Genomic DNA, 20995 nt, shown 5'->3' with positions numbered 1-20995 from the left:
GTTTTTCTTTAGGATCCCAAGGCGTATTTTATATTTTATAGTCGATCATAACATTAAAAAAAATGAATTCTTCCTTAATAAGAGCATCCGGATTTTTTTCCATTTTTCAGGCAGTTTCAGAATATCTTTCAGTTATTCCATTATTTTTAAATTGACAGATTCCACCAAACAATTAATTTTATGTGAATAGAAGTAGTGCAAAAATTATTTAAATTCAATTCTTTGGGAACTTTTCAAAAACGAGACAAGTTTTTTGAAATATTTTTTCAACAGGTGTTTTAAAAATGCCCGAAATTTTGAGTATTTATGGTGGTACATTTTTAAATTTTAAATCTTCGTTATTTATTATAATCAATATTAAATAATGTTGAACTCTTTTAGATAGTATAAAAATAACCATAGAACTATTTCCTTTTGAAAAGTTAGCAGCAATAATAATTGTGAAGTATTTTGATTGTCTTTTTATGGAAACTCCATCAAATGTTTTCATAGCAAGAAAAAGTACCATATAAATTTGACAATTCATGGTTGACTAATATTAACACTAAGAAATTATTTCTCACTATGAGGAGGATATTTGAACGTGTAAAAGTGATGAGAATAGTGGCTAATTGTAAGTATAGCCCGTGTATATTTACAAATAATTTTAAATTAAAGCGAAAACGTTTATCATGTCTTACCTTTCACTCAATTTCTGCAAAGTTGTAAATTGATTACAGGTTCTAAGAATGCAATAAAAACACGTGATTTTATTACAAAATATTTTTAACAGAAATCATACATGTCTGTCGACTATGTTCGTGTTAGTATATCCTGAACTTTGTGTTAATAGAAACAACATACATGTATATATTGAAAACTAAAAACTCAACAAAATCATTGTGAGAACATCAATCGAATATTTACCTGCCATAAGAAGCACTACGTAGAGACATCTGAAGGCGGATGTGTTATTTGTTAAAAAAACTGGCAATAGAGCTAACGGGTAGATTAAAACGAACAACGTTCTCCAGTAAATTTTAATGGCTCGCAGCAACATAGCGGCCTTTGTTCGAAAACTGTCGACGATCTCTGGAAATAAAATATTTGATTAAAGTGATAGTTGAGCTTTTCATACTACTTAAGTGGTAAAATGCAACTCTCCGCTAAAAACATAGGGTTTGGTTTCAAAGATAGTCTAGGTACCACAATAGATAAAAATTCCTCTCATATAGAATTTATAATAGAAGTTAATCGAAATGATAGTATCTTAGAAGTGACTGGTGAAAAATTATGTAGTTAGTTGTAATATCTATCTACTCAATTTTATTTATTAATTATATTGAAAACTTTCCCACCAAACTCTAGATAAAGAGCACGAAAGTATAAAAATAAATCCAACGTGGTTCAACGTGATAATGTAATTATAATTGACAATATACAAATATTTATGTATTTATGAACAAAACAAGTATGAGCAGAACAGATTGGCTTCAATGTCTCTAAAGCAAAATCAGTCAATAGAATAGAAATAAGAAAATAATAAAAATAAGAAATTTTCCAGACATAAACTAGCTAATTCAGAGCCACCTTAAACGCAAAATTAAATGAAAACAGCCAGTTGCTCTGTCATATCAAGAAAACGGAAGTAGTTTACCTACGCCATAAATGGAAGGATTCAAATGAAAAATCCCCGAGTAAACATAAGAGGACAAAAATAGAATTTGAGAGATGGCTGGTACGAAAAAAGTATTCAAAGTTTAGAGTAAAAAACATACGCTCGGTCAATTGATAACTACTACTGTTAACAAAGTCCTCTCGGATATAACTATTACTACAAACTGGCGCTTCATTAAATATGTACAATATGACGATAATATTTGTAAATAGAACGATTGAAATGAAGTAATAAAGAAATCGTACAAAGAATAAACCATATATATAACATTTATTTCTAGTGAGAAATAATAATTAAATCTACCCTTTAATATCAAAGTACTCACACAGAAACGTCAAACAGTACACAGTAATAATTATCTAGGCCAAAACTAGAAATAGCAATCCCGGGTATACCATTTATTATCGAAACTTTGGATTCATATTACATAATAATGGAACTTTCAAATACCAAAACATATAAACCAACGTTCATATAATAGATTGTAATTTTTTTTTATTTAAACTACTTGTATTGGCGGGATAAATTGTAACACCTGTCTCTTACTTACTAAATTCATTTACACACTAACAATATACTCACTCACTTTTCATAATAATTAACTATTCACTACTTAAATAATTTATTTAAATTCACCGGTTACTTTTCACTATTTGGGTCCTCCTTATTTTATAATCAATCTAGTATTTATACCAAAAAGAATTTCTCGAATAATTCTAGAAAGTAGACAAACAAACAAATAAAAAGTCAATCCTAGAAATTGGATCTAAAAATCAATATGAACAAATCGCCGCTGCTTAAGAAGCGGTTTCCTGGAGTCGGCGCATTCGCCAAACTTTAGACTTTTCTGTCATAACCAGACAGGATCAGCTTCTCGACATGCCGTGGACGAGTTGTCACTAAATTTTCGAAATTGTTTGTAAGCTAATATATTCTGTAACCAGGCAATAAGTTGCAATAGGAAAATTCCCGATAAAAATTGTATTAGTAATTAGTAGTAGTCGGGGCTTGTGTCGAATCCCGCATTTCGATCTCCATTTCATCCCATCCTTCTAGTATTTTTAATAATTCATGGACACTATTGTGTTACCGATCATTCTGCTTTGTGGTATGTACCTAAATGGTCTGTCTTGTAATCTTGTTTTCAGTACATGTTCCTAGTTATTTGAATTGGCTATATATATTTTAGTTTGTGTCAATGTTGATCTCCTATTTTTAAATATGTTCATAAAACCATATACCTAGCATTCCTATTAATTTTTATATGAAAATTGGCTATGCTGAGAAAAATTTTCAAAATAAGTTTCACATAATGATAATCAGTACATTGGGTTCTACTGTCTTACATTCTGCGTTTTCTATCAATAAACTTAATATAAACCATATTGTCAACAAATGTTTTTTCCTTTTGGTATTAATTCGGATAATTCTACAATTCATTTTGATATAAATTAATATATAACAATATTGTTAGCATTAATTGTATATTTTTTATAGCACTCAATTTAATTTATCTACCATTGCTATCAAAACCAGAATAGTAAGAAATTACTATAATATTAGTATGCTTAACAATCGAAAAAAAAACACGATACACAGCCGCACCAAATATAAATATATGATTGAACCAAAAAAAATAATCGCTTAATACACTGTTTACACTACCTCTACAACACTCAAAACAACACTGTCTGACGTGTATATCAATAATAAAGTTATTGTCTTCAGAGACTGAAAGTGAAATCCTTCAGTCTCTGTTCAGTATAAATATTAGCAACGCTTTTAGAAATTCCAATCTAGTGAAACATAGTTTTTAGGGCATTGGTTTTCTTGGATAGCTCCCGCTCTGTATTTATATATTTAACTTTCCAAGGTACTTTGGGTACCTATTGAACAATTGACACAAAAATTCAGTTCCCAAGAAAAAGTTGGAATAACGACATACATTTTCAGATGTATTAATCGGTCACTAGTTATAGTTAAGAAACAAAAGCACTTTGTTATCAACACCTTGACCAAAAGATTAATAAATATTTAGAGAATAGAAATATATAACCCGAAGAAGCTCACATATATAAATCATCATGGTAAGTATGTAAATAATGGGGCAGGATGGAAATAATAAGCGAACAATAATCCGATATAATAAAAATTGTTACCAGATGTTTTATGCTATTTACAAAATGGGAATTCATTTTTGCTTTTGACTTCTGCTGGCAAACTAATGACAAATAAAAAGATAGTAACGTTCTCAGCTTTTCCAGTAATCAAGATTTTCATAAAAGGGAAATGTAATTAACTAATGCATACAAACTTTGCTGGTCAATAGATTCGAATTCTTTGAACATTTCATGTAATTGAAAAGTATAGATACGTTGTGTTATGCGTTGTTGTGTTAAGAAATTTAGATTAGTAGCCGTACTTTATAAATGCACTTTCTCCCAATTATGTGTGAAATTTTAAGTCAATGTTAATTTGTTATTAATTGGTTCGGTACTTACAAAACAGCTCCTAATAACTAATTTTATGCAGTTCGGTACCACTAAGAGCGAAATGATATCTTCTATTATTGTGTAAAGAAAAAATCAAATGATGACCTAATAAGATAATACAAGTTTTTGAAGGTAGGTAACAAAAATATATTATATACGTACATGATATGTTAATTACATGGCAAGCAAAAAATATTCATTGCTGGATAACTTTCTAGCGGGCAACTTTTATAGTTAAATTTTGAAGGCTCAAAGTGCAATTTTTGCGAAGGGCGAATCATTCGATTTGAAAAATATTTGTTTCTTTTTTATTATTCTAAAATCTCGAAAAGTTATATATGTCTATTTATGATATAATGATATAATCTTAGGTCAATAATTTTATTTATGACGATCTTCAATTATCAATTGGTTAATTTGATAAAATATTTAAGTATAATACCTTGTTTGCTGTACATACATTGTTTTATCGGCTATACTTGAGCCAGTGATTTTGAATAAGTCAAAATCATTTTTGTTACTGAACGATATAGTATGGAAAAGCCAAATCAAAATAAAACTATGATTCTTACCTTCTATTCCCTTACATAATTTTTTCAAAAAGAACTATGGAGTGACAATATATGGTTCAAAACATTTGTTAAAAAATTTTATTTTTTCAGGTTTCAAGTACTAATGGAATGACTCTTGAGTGTAAATGCACTCATCAGAAAGTATACCGATAATTGTTATCCAACGTGTCCATCACGGATATGAGTTTTATCAAAATAGACTTCCCTGAGTTAGTATCATTATATAAAGATGGTAGAACTTCTTTTAACATACAGTGCATGCTTTTTCGGCTGTATGTACTTATTTTAACAACTTAAATTAAAGAATATACTATATTGATCAAAGTGTGTACCTTGATAACATTACTTATATAAAATTACTCACAAAAGATCCAAAATCTTAAACAAATGTGAAAAGTACAGTTAGTTTAAAAGTTTATAACTGATTTTTTTTTCAGAACAAACGCTTTTCACAAGTAAGTGAGATTTTAGTTTCATTGATGGCACTATTAAAGATGTTCGAGATTCTATACAACGTAACCGCCGTTTTCATTCCTAGTTGTTCGATTTGATCTATTATCATGCCCTTATTCGCCATACGGCGAACCGTATGTCCCGTGTATAAGTGATCAATTTTATCACTCAAGCGAAATACAACCAATAACAACTGTCGCTACAAAAATCAATTTTATGTGATAGATTGCAAATTTATTTTCGTTTTTTGTAGTTTCAATGACAATGAATTGTATATTGCCTTAATGTACAAATTTATATCAGCGATATCTCCTCACCGGAAGCATGTTGCAAGATCGAGTTTTTTGCATTTAATTCCGGTGTAATTGCAGATGTGCCGAAATGAACGTGATTATTGCGATTTTTTCCGAACACAATCCCTCAAGAACCACCGAATTTGGAAATACCCGAGCAAACAAAAATACAATAATGAAGTCTTTGCAAAATTAAGCACTTACAAAATTGAAACTTTTATTTATAAGTCATTTTTTTCATTTCATAAACCCATTATTATGAGAATTGTCAATAAATAATGAGGACAAAATGATTGAATAAATGAAATTATTGATTTTCTCTTGTTTTATTTTTTATGGAAATTTATTTATATAAATTAAGATTTTTTTAATATCTATTGATTGCTAACTATAAAAAATGCGCTATATTTTCTCACGCTGAGAAAGCGACTTTTCTACTTCTTTTAATATTAATACCAATACGAGTGGTTATGATTTATAGTATAGGTACTAATACGCGAATTTTCGTAATCAGATGTATTTCTTTTTTAAAATACAGTTTTGCAATAAACGTCAAAAGAGTAGCATTTTTCAAAGGAAAAAGAATGAACGTTCCAATCAATATATTAGAAGCCCATATTTCCTACATAAAAAAAATAAGGGGTAATTTTAAGGGGGTTGAAGGTAGAGTTAATCTCTCTTTCACGTCAATGAATATTAAATTCATCATTTGGTGAATTTGGCGAATAATAGGTTTGAATGCTCCATCAATTGATCACTTTTCCAAAAATTAGAACAGAAATGGAAATATTTCATTGTTTCATGTTTTTTAATAATATTTTTCAAGTACGTCTTTTACTTTATACACTTGTTATACATTCAAATTACAAACTCAACTTCAATAAATCATAAACAATTTTGAGAACTATAAATCATACAAATTAAACAATAAAAAACATGTGATCTAATTACTATACGTGTATAGTAGTTACACTTACACTTCGAATTTGAATTGGTTCCTACAATATACACTTCTAAAATCGATCAAACTTTCACTTAATGATGAAGAAATAACATTTTAAGATAAATTAGATCATTCTTCAACAGCAAGTGAGAATGTGGATTCAGTAATTCTTTATAAAGTATAAAACAATTTTTCATTAAATAGAAACTACGAGTATTACGTTTTTATTCTCCTTGCAAACGCTTCTTACGTATATTTTTGAACAATTAGTTTGGAAAGCTTTGTAATTTTATCCAATAAATCGCGTATCTAGTTATTAGAAGCTAAAATAAAAATTAACAATTCGAATTTGATTGATTTTTTCCCGCATTAGATAAATTGCGATAAAATGTTGATTTATGATGATTTCGAATCTCAGCTTAAATAGATTTTCCATGGAAATATTTTCGCCATTCACAAAGACGATTTGTTGTGAATTTATTATTTTACATATTTTACGCGTCTCCTTCGCAGTATTGTCAGAAATTGATGAGGAAACTAACGCAATGCAAAAAATGTTTATTAATTGATACAGTACCTACGGTAAATTTATTTCTGTTTTGAAAAGGTAACTCGAAACATAAGAAAATGATAAATTTTTCATGGATTAGTTTGCATGAATGGTTAGAAAACAAATCGACTTTTAATCAACAAATACTTTCTTATATAGCTCAGATCACCATTAATTTACGTGGGAATATATAAAGAGAAAAAAATTGGGTCATTTTGTTGATCAAGTCTATCTATATGGGTCTCCAGGAAACCAATTAATTGTTAAAAAACTGAAGGTAGTAGATTATTGTGAAATACGAAAATAATTTCTTAACGTTCTAGTTATAAACAATAGCAATGTATCAACTGAGGACAAGGTCGAGGATGGCGTTTTTACTTAGCCATTGACACCAACTTATTGAACGATTAATATAATAATTATCTTTCAGGTTAAGTATTTTCAAGGTGTACCAATAGGTGACAAGGCTTTCTTGTATCACACACGATCGACGTTGATGTATCAACCTAAAAAATTTCAATAAATTGGTTGGTTGAATTTTTAAAGCAAAATATTTTTTGATCTTTAGGTAAACGTCAACAGAACAATTCATTATTGTTAAGAGATTAATACTTGTTGGAGGTGCATAGTAACAAGGTCAACTACATCCAGTCACTTCCCACTTCAGGTATAAAGTATCTTTATATTGTTCTCATGATTTCACATGTTGAAATTACAAACACAATAATTAAAGATATTTCCTTTTTCGTACTCTCTTTTATTTGTTCAAGTGGAATAGATAATACTAATTATTTAAAACATTCTTATGTTTTTCTATTTTTCCTAATTGGATAGTTTAAGATACTAATGGAAACCTTATTAACAGCTAATCTAACGGGCTATAAGCATATTTAAACAGGTTCTTGTCTCTTTTATTTGATACCAAACTTGCTTTGCGGGAGGGGACAGAGAGATGTTAGGGGCCTAAGGTGCAGCGCTTGATTCTACATTAAAATTTAGTGAAAATGTGAAGGAAATGAAGAATATGGATTCAGTATTATTTTAGAGATAGGATTGGGTTGTATGTTATATGTGCTTTTTATTTTTTTACTATAAATTTTATTAGAAATAGTTTTATTCACACTTTGTATTAGATATTATTATGTATAATCTCAATACAATTCTTGTATTATAGATAAGGAATTTCCACAATGAGGGTAGTTAAAAAAATATCCCTTTAGAAGATAAGAATGAATGCAATGAGAAAAAATTCTTTCTTCACCATTCATTTTTGCCATCCATCCATGATCAGAATTGGAGGAATACATATAAGAACATGAAAGATTCGCACTAAATTACTTTTCAAGCCAGTGCGTCAGCAAATTCGTTGCCTCTTACACTCTGAATTCTTCAAAAATTACTTTTCACTTTGAGGTTTGTAATTAATTTGAGAGATTAATTATCATTAGTTGGTAGTTGATGCTTTGATTCTTCTTAATATTTTGATATTTTGAAAATAGATTAAAAGGTCATCGATATGATAAAAAAAATTGCATTAATAGACCGAGCTTTCCGAGCTTTCGACCATTTATATATTCATCGTCTGGGAAATAATTAGTTACGATTTGCGAAGGTTTTAAATTGTGGAAACAATAATTAATTAAATGAGAATCAATATAATCATTGAGTTTGAAAGTATAATGTAAAAGTATGTACGTATAAAAATATCAGTCCTCGATTATGAATATAATTATTCGAAAGCTCGGAGTATATATTAAATCGAGTATACGTTGGTTTTCTATTACCATAACCTCAGAAGAATCTCATATATAAACTAGTAGGCAAATAAAAATATATTTAAGTTCTGTCATTTCATTTCTCTTCTAATACTTCCTATTAATCCACTATGATAAGATGTCTGTAATCAAATAGATTGAGAGCTTTCCCCAAAATTCCTATATTTTGTAGTGCAACTGATTATTTCGGATGGTGAATGCTATGAGAAGCTTTGGCCAAAACAAAATATATATACAAATTGTGCCAACTCTAAACACAGTAAATTTTTTTATATGAGATAAAATAAAAGATAATAGTTAGTTTGGTGATTCATAAATTTTCATTTCAATTCTGATAATGATAATAATTTTCAATTGAACATTTGTACCAAGAGTTACGAAAAAAAAAACATTGAAAGTCTGTTAATTCTTCGTGGTTATTTCAGAAATATCAACTTTTTTTTGCATTATTAATTTTTGTGTGATTGTTATTGACATCCCCTGAATTATAAATAATAATATGGTTATACCAATGTACGAGTTTATGATAAAAACAAAATATTTATTCTGTTTATCTTGTTTAAATAATCAATTGTTTTTATTTTAAGTGCGTCAATCAATCTTTGATCACGATCAAAAATGTTTTTGTCTAATAATTAAGCTAATACAAATAGAAATGAAAACAAATAGAAATCGAAATTATATTAGACACAATTGAAAGTAACACAGTTAAGAAATGTTGACAAAAAATTAGAGATATTGTATCCCGACCGAATGTTCTTTCAGATTTGTTCGGCAACTCATTTTTTGATATTTACTTTTCTGGATGATTGGTTAATGTGAACATTGCTATCCTTTTCTATAGTCAGAGGTATAGTAGTTACTGAAATTAGTGTTGAATCATGAATACTTTATATTCCACAGTTTCTCTACACTTCAACATTATCTGATTTTTGTTCAATGGTCAATTTATTCAAGTTTGGCATTTTGTTAACGATTTCGCACTAATTAGTCGAATATGATTTTATGAACATTTGAATTTACATTGCTGATGCTAGTACCGATAGAAAAGTAATCACAAATCCTACAAAGAGCAGACGAGTCTCTAAAACCGTAACTTTACTAATAAATACAAGCATTGCAAAAGTCTCTCATTCTTTCGACAGAAAATGTGGTTTAGTAATGAGACAGCATTAAGGTAATTCAACTTTTTGTTACTGGAAAACAAATAAATTTTGTTCCCTTGTCTTTGGCTCGTTACAGTTTCAACTGATTTGTTTATGAAATACATGGAATAAATGTCGCAAAAACAGATTAATAGGATGGGACTAAAGATATTTAGCTCAGTTTTCGGATAACAACTAGGTTTTGGTTATTTTGATAAGCAATTGATTATCTCGTATGTTCCCATGGTAGCTTTTCTTGGGTTTTCTGGTATTGAGTGTTGTTTTGTATTGTTTTTTGTTTTTTTTCATGGTGTTAAGAGAACAGAGATACTTTCTAGATCTGTTTCAGTGGAAATAACACAGCGAAAATCAAGTATTTTCGCAGTTTTTTTAAAGAGTGTGTAAATAAGTTTTCAAGCAATTTACAAAATATATATTTACAAGGGCACTTGTATTTATTTTGTGCTCAAATTAGGGAAGTGTTTTAGATACTAATACATGAGAGAATATATTTCAAGGTTTTAAAATAACCCACAAACTTAAATATTTATGTGGAGTCAACTCCTTTTCATTAGATGAAAAGAACTTTAGTCAGAATCTTGCTTAATGTACAGAAGTTTTAGAGTATATTTACAGCTTGTTTACATTGAGCAAAACATTGCATAGTGGAAAAAACAGAAAAGCCACGTATCCGGGCGGAAATTTCGCACTTCTTTTAGTAACATCTCTTTAAGAAGCAATTTTGCAATAAATTTGAAAATATTAAGGTTTAAAATCGATCGAATAAGCTCACAAACCACACAAAAAAACTTACAATAGCTATTTGTATAACAAGGGTGGAAAATGCTACTTTTTCTCCCGAGGATGAATCGTTCAAGGGAGAAATAGGCACTTTACCCACAAGTTATACATATGATTTTTCTGCCTTCTCCAGGTAAATCACTTATAAAACTAACAAACAAAATTTATTAGCTAAAGCTAAAAAATAGCTACAGTAATACTTAGAGACACATTATTTTCATTATTAAATCCCACAAACCTATTTTTAATTTGTGCTAGGGTAATTATAATTATTTGTCAAATGGGAAAATTTCTTCTGATTTATCTTCATCGTTTGTCGAAAATAACATTACGTGATACCTATAGATGAGAATAACCTTTCGTCTTAATTATTATTCGATTAATTTTACATTTATAAATTCACTACTGCTTCGATATCTACATTCTAATATCAATCAGAATTAAATTATAAAGGTAGAAGTACGTACGGTTTAATGTCCGATGAGCCATTCTGAATCACAGTAACTACACAACAAAACAGTAATTTGGTTAATTTTGAATTTCAGAACTAATACGTTCCAACACTAATAAAAAATTTATTCAATAGTTCAGTCACTGTTCCGATTACTAGGAAATATTATCCAAACTAATTGGTTTTTAACACAAGAAAATTCTCGAAAATTTTCTCTAGAATCATACGCATTGTAAAATAATTATATAGTAGTATTAATATGGTACTCGCGTTTTTATGAGATTGACTAAAATTGATAGCGATACAACACAGCTGCATACTTGAATTCGCCGCTTTGCTGTATTTAGGGGTCAATACTACTCTTGCGAGTGCGTCTTAAACTTTTTTTGATAATTAATTGTTTAACTTTCGAATGTTTTATTTTATTTTTATTTATTTGTGATACGTTTATTATTTTCAATTATGTTGAAAACGGATAGAATAGAAACAAAAATATTTTCGAGCTATTTCGGTATTTATCAAAATATTTTTCAAATACTTACAATGTGAATACTGGAGAAAAAAGTGTTATGGAACCGGCAAAAGATCGATAAATATGGTAATGCTTTGTTCAGTGAAAGACTTATAACAGGAAGCATTATATATATATATATATATATATATATAAATCTTATTTCTTAGACCTTTCACATATGTTCTAGATTTTAGGTTTCTTCTACTTTAAAATTAGTTTTTTTTTTTAAATAAATAAAGAAACTAAAAATTGGCGTTTCGACTTTCAGTCTTTTTAAAGAAGAGAAATTTTTTATTAAAACTTCTTGAGCTTTTAGGTTAATTTTTTTGTTATCTCACCTTCTTAACGTTTTTTTTTCTGACAAGAAGCATTATCAAAAGGCTTATAATTAAAATCATCAAAAATAATTAATAAATATCATATAAATTCGACAAAATATGAAATAACATTTTTGTTAGAATTATTTCTTTTTAAATTGAAATCAAAGCTGAATAATTATGTGTACCCAGCTATTAGAGGCCTTACTATGAAACAAACAACAGTTTGTCCCTGAACCGCAATACACGATCATCAAATTATTGTTTGTTTCATACTATGGCCTCCAATAACTCAGTGCCCATACTTATTCAACTTTGAAAAACAAAATATTATACTGATTAGACTGAATTTTTGTGAAACGGTACAAGAAAAGAAAGCTCTCAGACCCAATTTTTTAAAATGTATCCGTTTTATCGATAATTCACATAATGCTTACCAATTCATATTAATAATTAATAACATTATTAATACTTCCTGGTTCGGTTATTACTTCATATTTTTCAAATCAAAATATTCCGAAAATGAAACATAGCATCAAGAATATCTTTTTGGTGTAAAATTAAATAATGTTTAAGTTCACTTGAAATTTTGCTTAAGAATCTAATATTGAAAAAGTTCCAAGTTCAATACTACTTGGGGCGAATCTGAGAGTCAGACATAAAAATAAGATCATTGGATGCATCAGCTTCCAAAATATATTTGTATAAAATGTCAATACAATGTTGCCAGTAACTGCCGCAAAATGATAAAAAATGTTTATAATTTTTTTTCTTAAACGCCCTTTATCTTAATTACAGATGGCGTTATGAAAATTTTTTATTCAGCAATTTTTTTTCAATTTTTTATCTCTCCTAGAGACGGAATCACCTTTTTTGAAACACCCTGTATATTTATGTTTTTGAATCGTCTTCACTTTAGATCTCTTAATTAATATTAAAAAAAACTAATTTTATAACACAAGATACCTGAAATCAAGACGATTTAAAAACATATATATATATATATATATATATATATATATATATATATATATATATATATATATATATATTATTTATATAATTGGAATATTGCTTCAGCAAATTAATAGAACGAGAAACCTTATAATAATTTATATAAGATAATGTATTTACATAAATTTAATTAACATATATCTTTTAAAATAACATAATCATATGCAACCTATGAATTAATGTTGAATTAAATTTGTACCTTTGTAATTATATAAAACAAGAAGAAAGTACGAGAGCAATCCAGATTATTACAAAAAACTTTTAATTTTGCCACATTACCACTACGAAAACGCTTGTGCTTTATAGCGTTCGACGTTTTCTGGAGATACAGTGTTAATTTGAGTGAATACTTTTTGATATAGATAAAAGATGGTGCTAATGAGTAAAAAAGAGAATTGGGCAAGGAAAACACTACATCGCTGTATGTTCACTCGATGGACAATTGGTGTCCGTCATTCAATAGCCAATAGGGTATAATATTGTAAGTATTGTAAGGATTCACAACAATGTCACTTGACACTATGCAAGTTTTACCGTCTACCACTAATTCTACAATAAATTACCTCATTATGCACCTTTACTATATATAAAATTAGTTACTCCTCAACTCTCCGGAATCTTTAAATGATATACATAGTATAAAATGGGCTCACAAATAAAATTTGACCGCCTTTACAAAAATCAAATCTACGACACTAATCAATAAATTGCCAAATATAGTTTATGAAATTATTTGTTTAAACTGTGACAGAAAATATACTGCTCAATCTAAGGAGTCACTCACCAATCGGATGATCTTTCACAAAAGTGACAGCAAGTTTTACCCTGACAGAAGCACGCTAGTTGAGCAGGTTTTCTATGAAGGTAATTCTATGGACTATAAATCTGTCTTAACAACTGAAAATAACTAAAAATCCAATGTTTTTAGGAAGAACATATATTGCTCAAAATGATGAGCATATTAACAAAAAGCCTGATTTAAATAACCTTGAGTGTATTCTATGCAATTTTTGTTAATTTCGAAAAAATAAATTCTATAGAAAAGTTCATCGTCATCAGTAACGAACTTCACCTAGCCTACAAAATTTCATCTTCATCCATAAAGACCTAACCTAATCTAACCCATAAACATTTAATGTCATTCATAATCTAACCCTTAGAATTTACTAATATTCATAACAACTTGATCGAACCTATCCTTGAATTTGACGTATTTCAATTTCAAGAAACAATTTCAATAGCAGCAAGAATCAACAAACTCCATATTTTTGTCAACTATAATTTTTAATATTGAATATTGACTCGCATGAATTTAATAATTTATAAAAAAAAATTGAGACACCTCAATTTATTAATCTGAGAAATTTTAATATTGCTATACTTTTATATAATGTACTGTACATATTTTTACACTGTACATTGATCATTATTTCAGTCTCCGATGTTATTGTGCATTTAGCCTTTGTACAGTTTTTCTATGAAACTGAAACTTCAAGGACAATGTTCAATAAAAAGCATTATACATGGTTGGAATTTCAATCCATCTATTTATTTAATAGAAATATGAAACAATAGTTGCTGGCAATTCGTGTTAGTGCAGTTGTTTTTGTCATTTTAAATGCATCAAACATGAAAAGGATATGGTACATTAGTCTGGAAAGATTTACTACTTAATATTAAAATTAGATACACTTGGACTATTAATTATAAATTTTTTCCCTTCAAAGATACTTATAAAATAATTTCTATTGTGTCTGTAGGTACCTGTTTTCATCAACTCAGAAATCCGTCATTTTCATAAAAATAATTGTACTATCAATATAATCAGCTCCAACATTCTAAAGTGATTATTAATCTTAAGAAGATAACGTTTGATAATAAATATTTCTGTATACATACATAATTCGAAACTCGTTGCGATTACTATTCCACAGGATTTGACAGTTCTGCCAATATAATCTTTCCGACACATCTAAAATTTGAACTTTTCGAGTACATTTAAACATTGATACCTATTTATGATTTTCAGGTATAAATTATCCAGGATAATTGTACAACAAATTTACCCAATAATTGAAATAAACAAAACAGTAGGTACAAATCGTCCATAAACTTCTAATAATCTTAATACTGGTTCAATATATTCAAACCTATTCAGAATAAAAGACTTCATAATTGTCACTAAAAATTTCCACAAAAAGCAGCTCGAAGCCAGTCATAAACTTTCATAATGCTGGAGACAACAACGGACCATCTAGCTACAAAATAGCGTACTCAATTGAATTTAAATGAACCAGAAAGTATCTCGCCCTATAGTAGAAGAATTTTGAAAGAAATCTTTTATACAATTCTCTACTTTACTCCAGCCTATTAACGAAACTGTACTATTGGTCTTTAATAATCTACCCGAAAATTTTCCCCTGAGCATGGGCATAAAGTATCTAATTCATTATTAAGATTGTATCTAAGGTATAAAAAGAAAGTGATGGACTGATACGACATGATTGATTCCATTTCTAAGCAGTTTATTATATAGCCCTATTAATTTATTAAATTTCTTATTTATTAATAGGGAGCCGCCGTGTACTAGTCAATCACTCGTTGCATATATTGCTCGTGCGGGTCATCGACGTATTTTAGTTCAGATATATGTAAGTATATATGGTTATTAATAGATACTTGCTGATGTAATAATATATAGTAAATAATAGTTTTGTATTATTTATAATTAAAATGGTAAGTGAGCCGTTTCAACATTCGTCATCGGATTTAATTCTGAATAAAGTCAAGGAGGATACTGTAAACCTGCAAACTAAAATTATAAAAAAAGTGTAAATCTAAGATATGAATGCGATACCAGAAATTGAACCAATAAGGGTGAAGAGAATACTAATGTTGAAGGAGACATACAAACAATTATGACGTAGAGGAGGTCCGTTTCAGGTTTGAATGATTTGAAAACATAAGTCAACAAGCGATAACACAATTCTATGTTGTTGCAATAGGCGACAAGATATCTGTTCGGTAAGAAAAAATGATTATTCTTAGGAAATACTGATCTTATGATCTTTCTTCCAGGAGACCAATACAAATGTGAAACATTTGAAGAAGGCGACTCGACTGAGGAAGTAGTGAAGTTCTAGAAGTCAAATGTTTTCGTATCAAATAAATAGAAGACTATTGAAAGAAATGTGTAAAAAGCATTATAAATATTCATGCACTAAGTAAGAGCAGGGTGGAGATAATAGCAGCCCATAAAGATAGAAGTGAAACTAGACCAAATGAAATTATATATCATAATATTTGTCTATTGAAAACCATAATTAGAGTTTCCAAAAACAGAGCAGATTATAGTATAAATAGCATACAGTACATGTTTAAGTAGAAAATTTTTAGTTTAGCTTTTCCTCCATAGAATGGAATAAACGATTATGTTTCTTACAAGCGCTACCTATAATCGTTTATGCCTAAACAAATGTGGGGTCCCGAAAAGTTCTTTTATATTTTTGTTGAAATAACGGGTCGTCTATTTTTAAATTGAGTAATAAGCTTCTTATACGATATTAATTTTAACCACATTGATCCACAGGCAAAAACGATTATAGTGAGTGATAACTTCTCAATGCAGAAAAGGAGCTCGGTTTTTTGCTCCCTTACAGATCGTTTTTTTAAATCTATTACATTATTGAAAATATTAGTAAAAAGTTAAGTATGATAACTAATAATATTATTAAATTAGTCGGAAAGTATATATTCGAGGATTTATTTTCAATGAAGATCGAAACTAGATAGAGATTCTATCGAGAAAACGGTGAAGAAGTTGCGATGCAGTGTTGTGCTATAGTTTTTCCAAGATCAAGTGCAGATTGTAAAAACCCTTCCCGACAATTTTGTTTGATTTATCTACCATAGGCGTAGATATTTTAATTTATAAATTTGTTCTTTTTATAAATAATTTTAAAAATATGTATAACTTATGCGAGAAAGTATTCGATATAAGGAAATCGAATTATTATAAATTGGACAGCATTATACGCCGTTATTTAGACCAGTGGTTCTCAACCTTTTTAAGCCGCGACCCAAATTTGAGAAATATGTTCATGTCGCGACCCAAAAAAGTCAAAATTTTTTCATTGCTTTATTTTAGATTGTATTTTTAAGAAATCTTCAATCCTACGATGATGATTTTTTTTAACTTAAAAATTGTTTTATTTTTTTAATAATAAAGATAAACAAAAGTACTTTTCGATCCAAGGAAAATTTAATTAATAATCAAGTGTTTTTAATAATTTTTATTGACCAAATTAAAATATATTTATAACTTTTTGAAAATAATTGACATTTAATTATTCCTAAAAAAAAAAGAAATATCAATACAGATGTTAAGTCTTTTAACCTTATTTCTCCATAATTTGAGTTTATTTTTAAAACATGTAATTTTTTCAATTAATTCAATAATAGTATGATTACGTCCTTGCATAGACGTATTTAGATTATTTATTTCAAATAAAATATCTGACAAATAAACAACTTGAGTAATCCACTTCGACTCGGAGAATTTAGATGCTAATGGGTGTTCCTTTTCTCTCAAAAAAATTCGACTTCTGTCCGCAATGATAAAACTCTTTGAACAACTTTGCCCCGGGACAGTCACCTAACTTCAGAATAATATAATAAATGTTCGTATTCTGCACCAAATTCGAAACACAGTTAAGAGCTTTTGATTTGATAAAATTGACTACCGCAACAATTTCATCCAAAACGATACATAATTCGGGTTATAATTTTTTTGAAACAAGATTTTGTCTATGTAACAAACAGTGAATCGATATAATTTGTGGATTCATTTGTTTTGCTCTTGTCGAAAATCCCTTTTGAGATGCTGTCATGGCAGCTGCACAGTCGGTGCAAATACTGAAACACTGATTCCAATTTTAGTCCTTAAAAAACGAATCGACCATAAGAAAAATATCTTCACATGTAGTTGTTGTTGACATTGGTTTGAAAAATAAAATGTCCTCCTGTATATCTGTTAAACCTGGATACCGAATGTAAACCATGAGTTGAGCATCTTTACTTACATCTGTCGTTTCATCCAGTTGAATACTAAATAAACCAGCAATTTTTATTGCAGAAATAAGTTGATTCTTAATATCAAATGACATATCATTAATTCGTAAACGAATTGTATCATTTGATAATGGTATCTTTTGTAATTTCTTTGAACTTTCATCTCCGCACATGATAGGTGCCATGTCAATGGCAGCAGGTTTTATAAGTTATTCAACAATATTATGGGGTTTCTTTTGTCTTGCAATATGCCAAGCCACATAAAAAGAAGCAAGTGTAGCTTGTTTGGCAGAATTTATAAAACCATTACTACTTGATACATCCAAACGCTGCCTTTTTAAATGGGCTTCTTTTCTTTCGAAGAAAGTACGATCTTTTCCTTCAAAGGAAAAATTTTTATATTTTGCATCAAAATGTCTTTTAAGTTTGTTCGGTTTCATCGATTCATTACTTAATATTTCACTGCACAACACGCATTGCGGCTTGTTCACTCCTCGATCATAAATGCAAGTAAAACCTAATTCTAAAAATGCTTCCTTGTATTCACGTTTTGCCATTATTAGGGTGATTACAATTTTACAATACGCACTGCAGCTTGATCACTCTACTATTATAATAATAATTAATGCTTGTATTCACGTTTACTGAGTCTGCGCGCATGCAAAGCAATGGCGTGCGTATTACCAACACCTCCTAGAAGAGAAAGCTTCAGGACAGGAATTGGACGTCACTTCCGGAAGGCCATTCGCGAAGAGCGGTAAAAACGAAACATTGTATTAGGGAATATCTCTTCTAGGAGGTGTTGGTATTACTTATTATTTGGTGTATTACTAACTTTTTTGGTTCGACTCAGCGCGACCCAATTTTGGGTCGCGACCCATAGGTTAAGAACCACTGGTCTAGTATGTAGAATACAAAGAAATATGAGGGGGCGTTGAGAAAGTTATTGTTAACAAATATTTCCTCTGACATAATAATCTCTCAAATTTACATAGTTTACATGGCGAGTTTAAATTTTCTTAAACCCATTTTAAACTATTATATAATAAACAAATTATATAATAAAATATTTCGGAAGTTTCACATAATACGGGATTGAGTTGTCGGGATGGAACAAATCTCTTTTCTTCAACAAATGCGGTAATTTCTCCTAAAGCTCTGAATCAAAAAATGTGAGAGTGATATTGGCTAGTTCCGATTAGTTTGATCATAAGATTTTGTTTCCTTATTCATATAAGGAATCCTTTCTGCTATAAGAAATCTCTTGGTCGAACGCCAAGCAGTATTTTGGTACATTGTACTAATAGGATATATCTCATTGAAAAAAAGTAATAACCATATATATGGATCTTTTGTCGGTTTCTCAACACATTAACTTTTTCCTTAAATGTTAACATTGTATTAAAAAACAGTTCAAGTTTAATAAAGTTGTGTTTGACAGTTAATTTTAACAGATTAATATTGCTTTTTCATCTTGGTAGTCTTTGACTTAAAAAATTTAAAAATATAGCTGAACGGTGGTTTTCAAATTTACTATAGTAATCTAAATATTGATTCTAAGCAATTCTTATAAATTTTACTTTACTGTAAAGAAAAATTGGCTCCTTAAAAATTTCCAAATATTTTATGTTTCGAAACTAAGGAAAAGTTAGAAATAAGTTATCAACCAACTCTAAAATATGAAAATTTAAATCGGGAATTTGTTATCTTTTGCCAGAGTCGTTTCACATATCCGGGGATACAATATATACTGACATTTTGAAAATTGTTTTTTGAATGATATAAATTCAGTATTTTATAACGAAATTAATATACCACAATTCCTAGTTAAACTACAAGCTCGATACTAAAGCAGCTGATAGCACGGAAGCTTCATTAAAACTAAATCACACATTTAATTGCTACGCATTTGTAGCTTTGTAATCCAGTAACTTTGTCGCCTGAAAATATGGAGTAGTATGCGTTGATTTCGGTAGTTCTGATTTTCTAAACTTGTTTATAATGTTAACCTAATGAATAATCCATGTTTGGGACCTCGAGCACTAAATGCAATTTTGTCAAATATCGAAAAAAAAAACAGTAAAAATCGGTTTTTTGTTAAAATTTTGGTGATTCTAATCCTAAAGGACTAGTTTTTGAAATCCGGTAGTTCTGATTTTTTGCAGGCGTGTTTATGATGATGGCTTATTAAATAATCCAAGTTTGTGACACCGAGTGTTCAACGCAACTTTGTCGAAAATCGGGAAATCCGCTGAAAAGACTAGCTTCAATCTAGTCAGGTTACCTCCTACACAAGACACTGATCTATTTCACTCCTTACCGACATACAATCAGGTCAAAATTTGACCTTGCATCAATTACATATCATTCAACATGTTCTAATCTCATGAATAATCTTCTTATAGGTACAAGCGTGGTTGGGATTCACACTGAGCCCTCTCTTCTGGGGATGGATATCTTCGCCATAAGTCAACACTTCCGAATTGATGACTAGAGGTGTAGCCCTACAACACCTCTTGCAGATGATTTCTTGCGGATGCATGAAGGGTTGTGGGAACACGTGCAACTGCAGGAAGGCAGGATTAAAATGCCCATCAGTCTGCAGGCACTGCATCGTGACCTCTTGAGAAAATATACCTGATGGTGCAGTTGCATATATCCCAGATGGCGACAATCTGTCCGATGTTGGAATGGAGGATGACTTGTGGCACAAGATGTCGACGATTCATTATCATCCTCTGATAAGAGGGAATATGCCATCCCAATACGTCAATCCAAATACTGAAGAACCTCAACTGGGACCAAGAGAGATAATTTAATTTAATTTCTTATATTTTGAATATTACTCAATATCCTGAAACAGTAAGTTTATTAACTTTATTACTTAATTATTCGTAGCTTAATAAATAATAGATGATATCAAAGATGAAATTCTTTTATTTGAAAAG

The 20995-nt window shown here is 29.3% G+C and overlaps 1 protein-coding gene across 5 annotated transcripts in view; it reads right to left on the bottom strand.

The window, feature by feature from the left end:
• LOC130444263 (protein I'm not dead yet) overlaps positions 1 to 20995 on the bottom strand; it is a 74534-nt gene that overhangs the window by 11837 nt on the left and 41702 nt on the right. For 3 of the 5 annotated variants that reach the window (XM_056779330.1, XM_056779331.1, XM_056779332.1), the window contains one exon: positions 907 to 1071. In XM_056779330.1, the coding sequence (XP_056635308.1) occupies positions 907 to 1039 (133 nt within the window). In that variant the 5' untranslated portion in view covers positions 1040 to 1071. Of the gene's footprint in view, positions 1 to 906; positions 1072 to 4158; positions 4268 to 11148; positions 11461 to 20995 lie in introns of those variants that run through there. The other 2 variants (XM_056779329.1, XM_056779333.1) reach the window with 2 other exon arrangements.

Source organism: Diorhabda sublineata, chromosome 5, assembly GCF_026230105.1.
Source record: "Diorhabda sublineata isolate icDioSubl1.1 chromosome 5, icDioSubl1.1, whole genome shotgun sequence".
In the NCBI taxonomy this organism is placed as follows: Eukaryota; Metazoa; Arthropoda; class Insecta; order Coleoptera; family Chrysomelidae; genus Diorhabda; species Diorhabda sublineata.
This window is presented reverse-complemented; position numbering and strand designations above follow the sequence as displayed.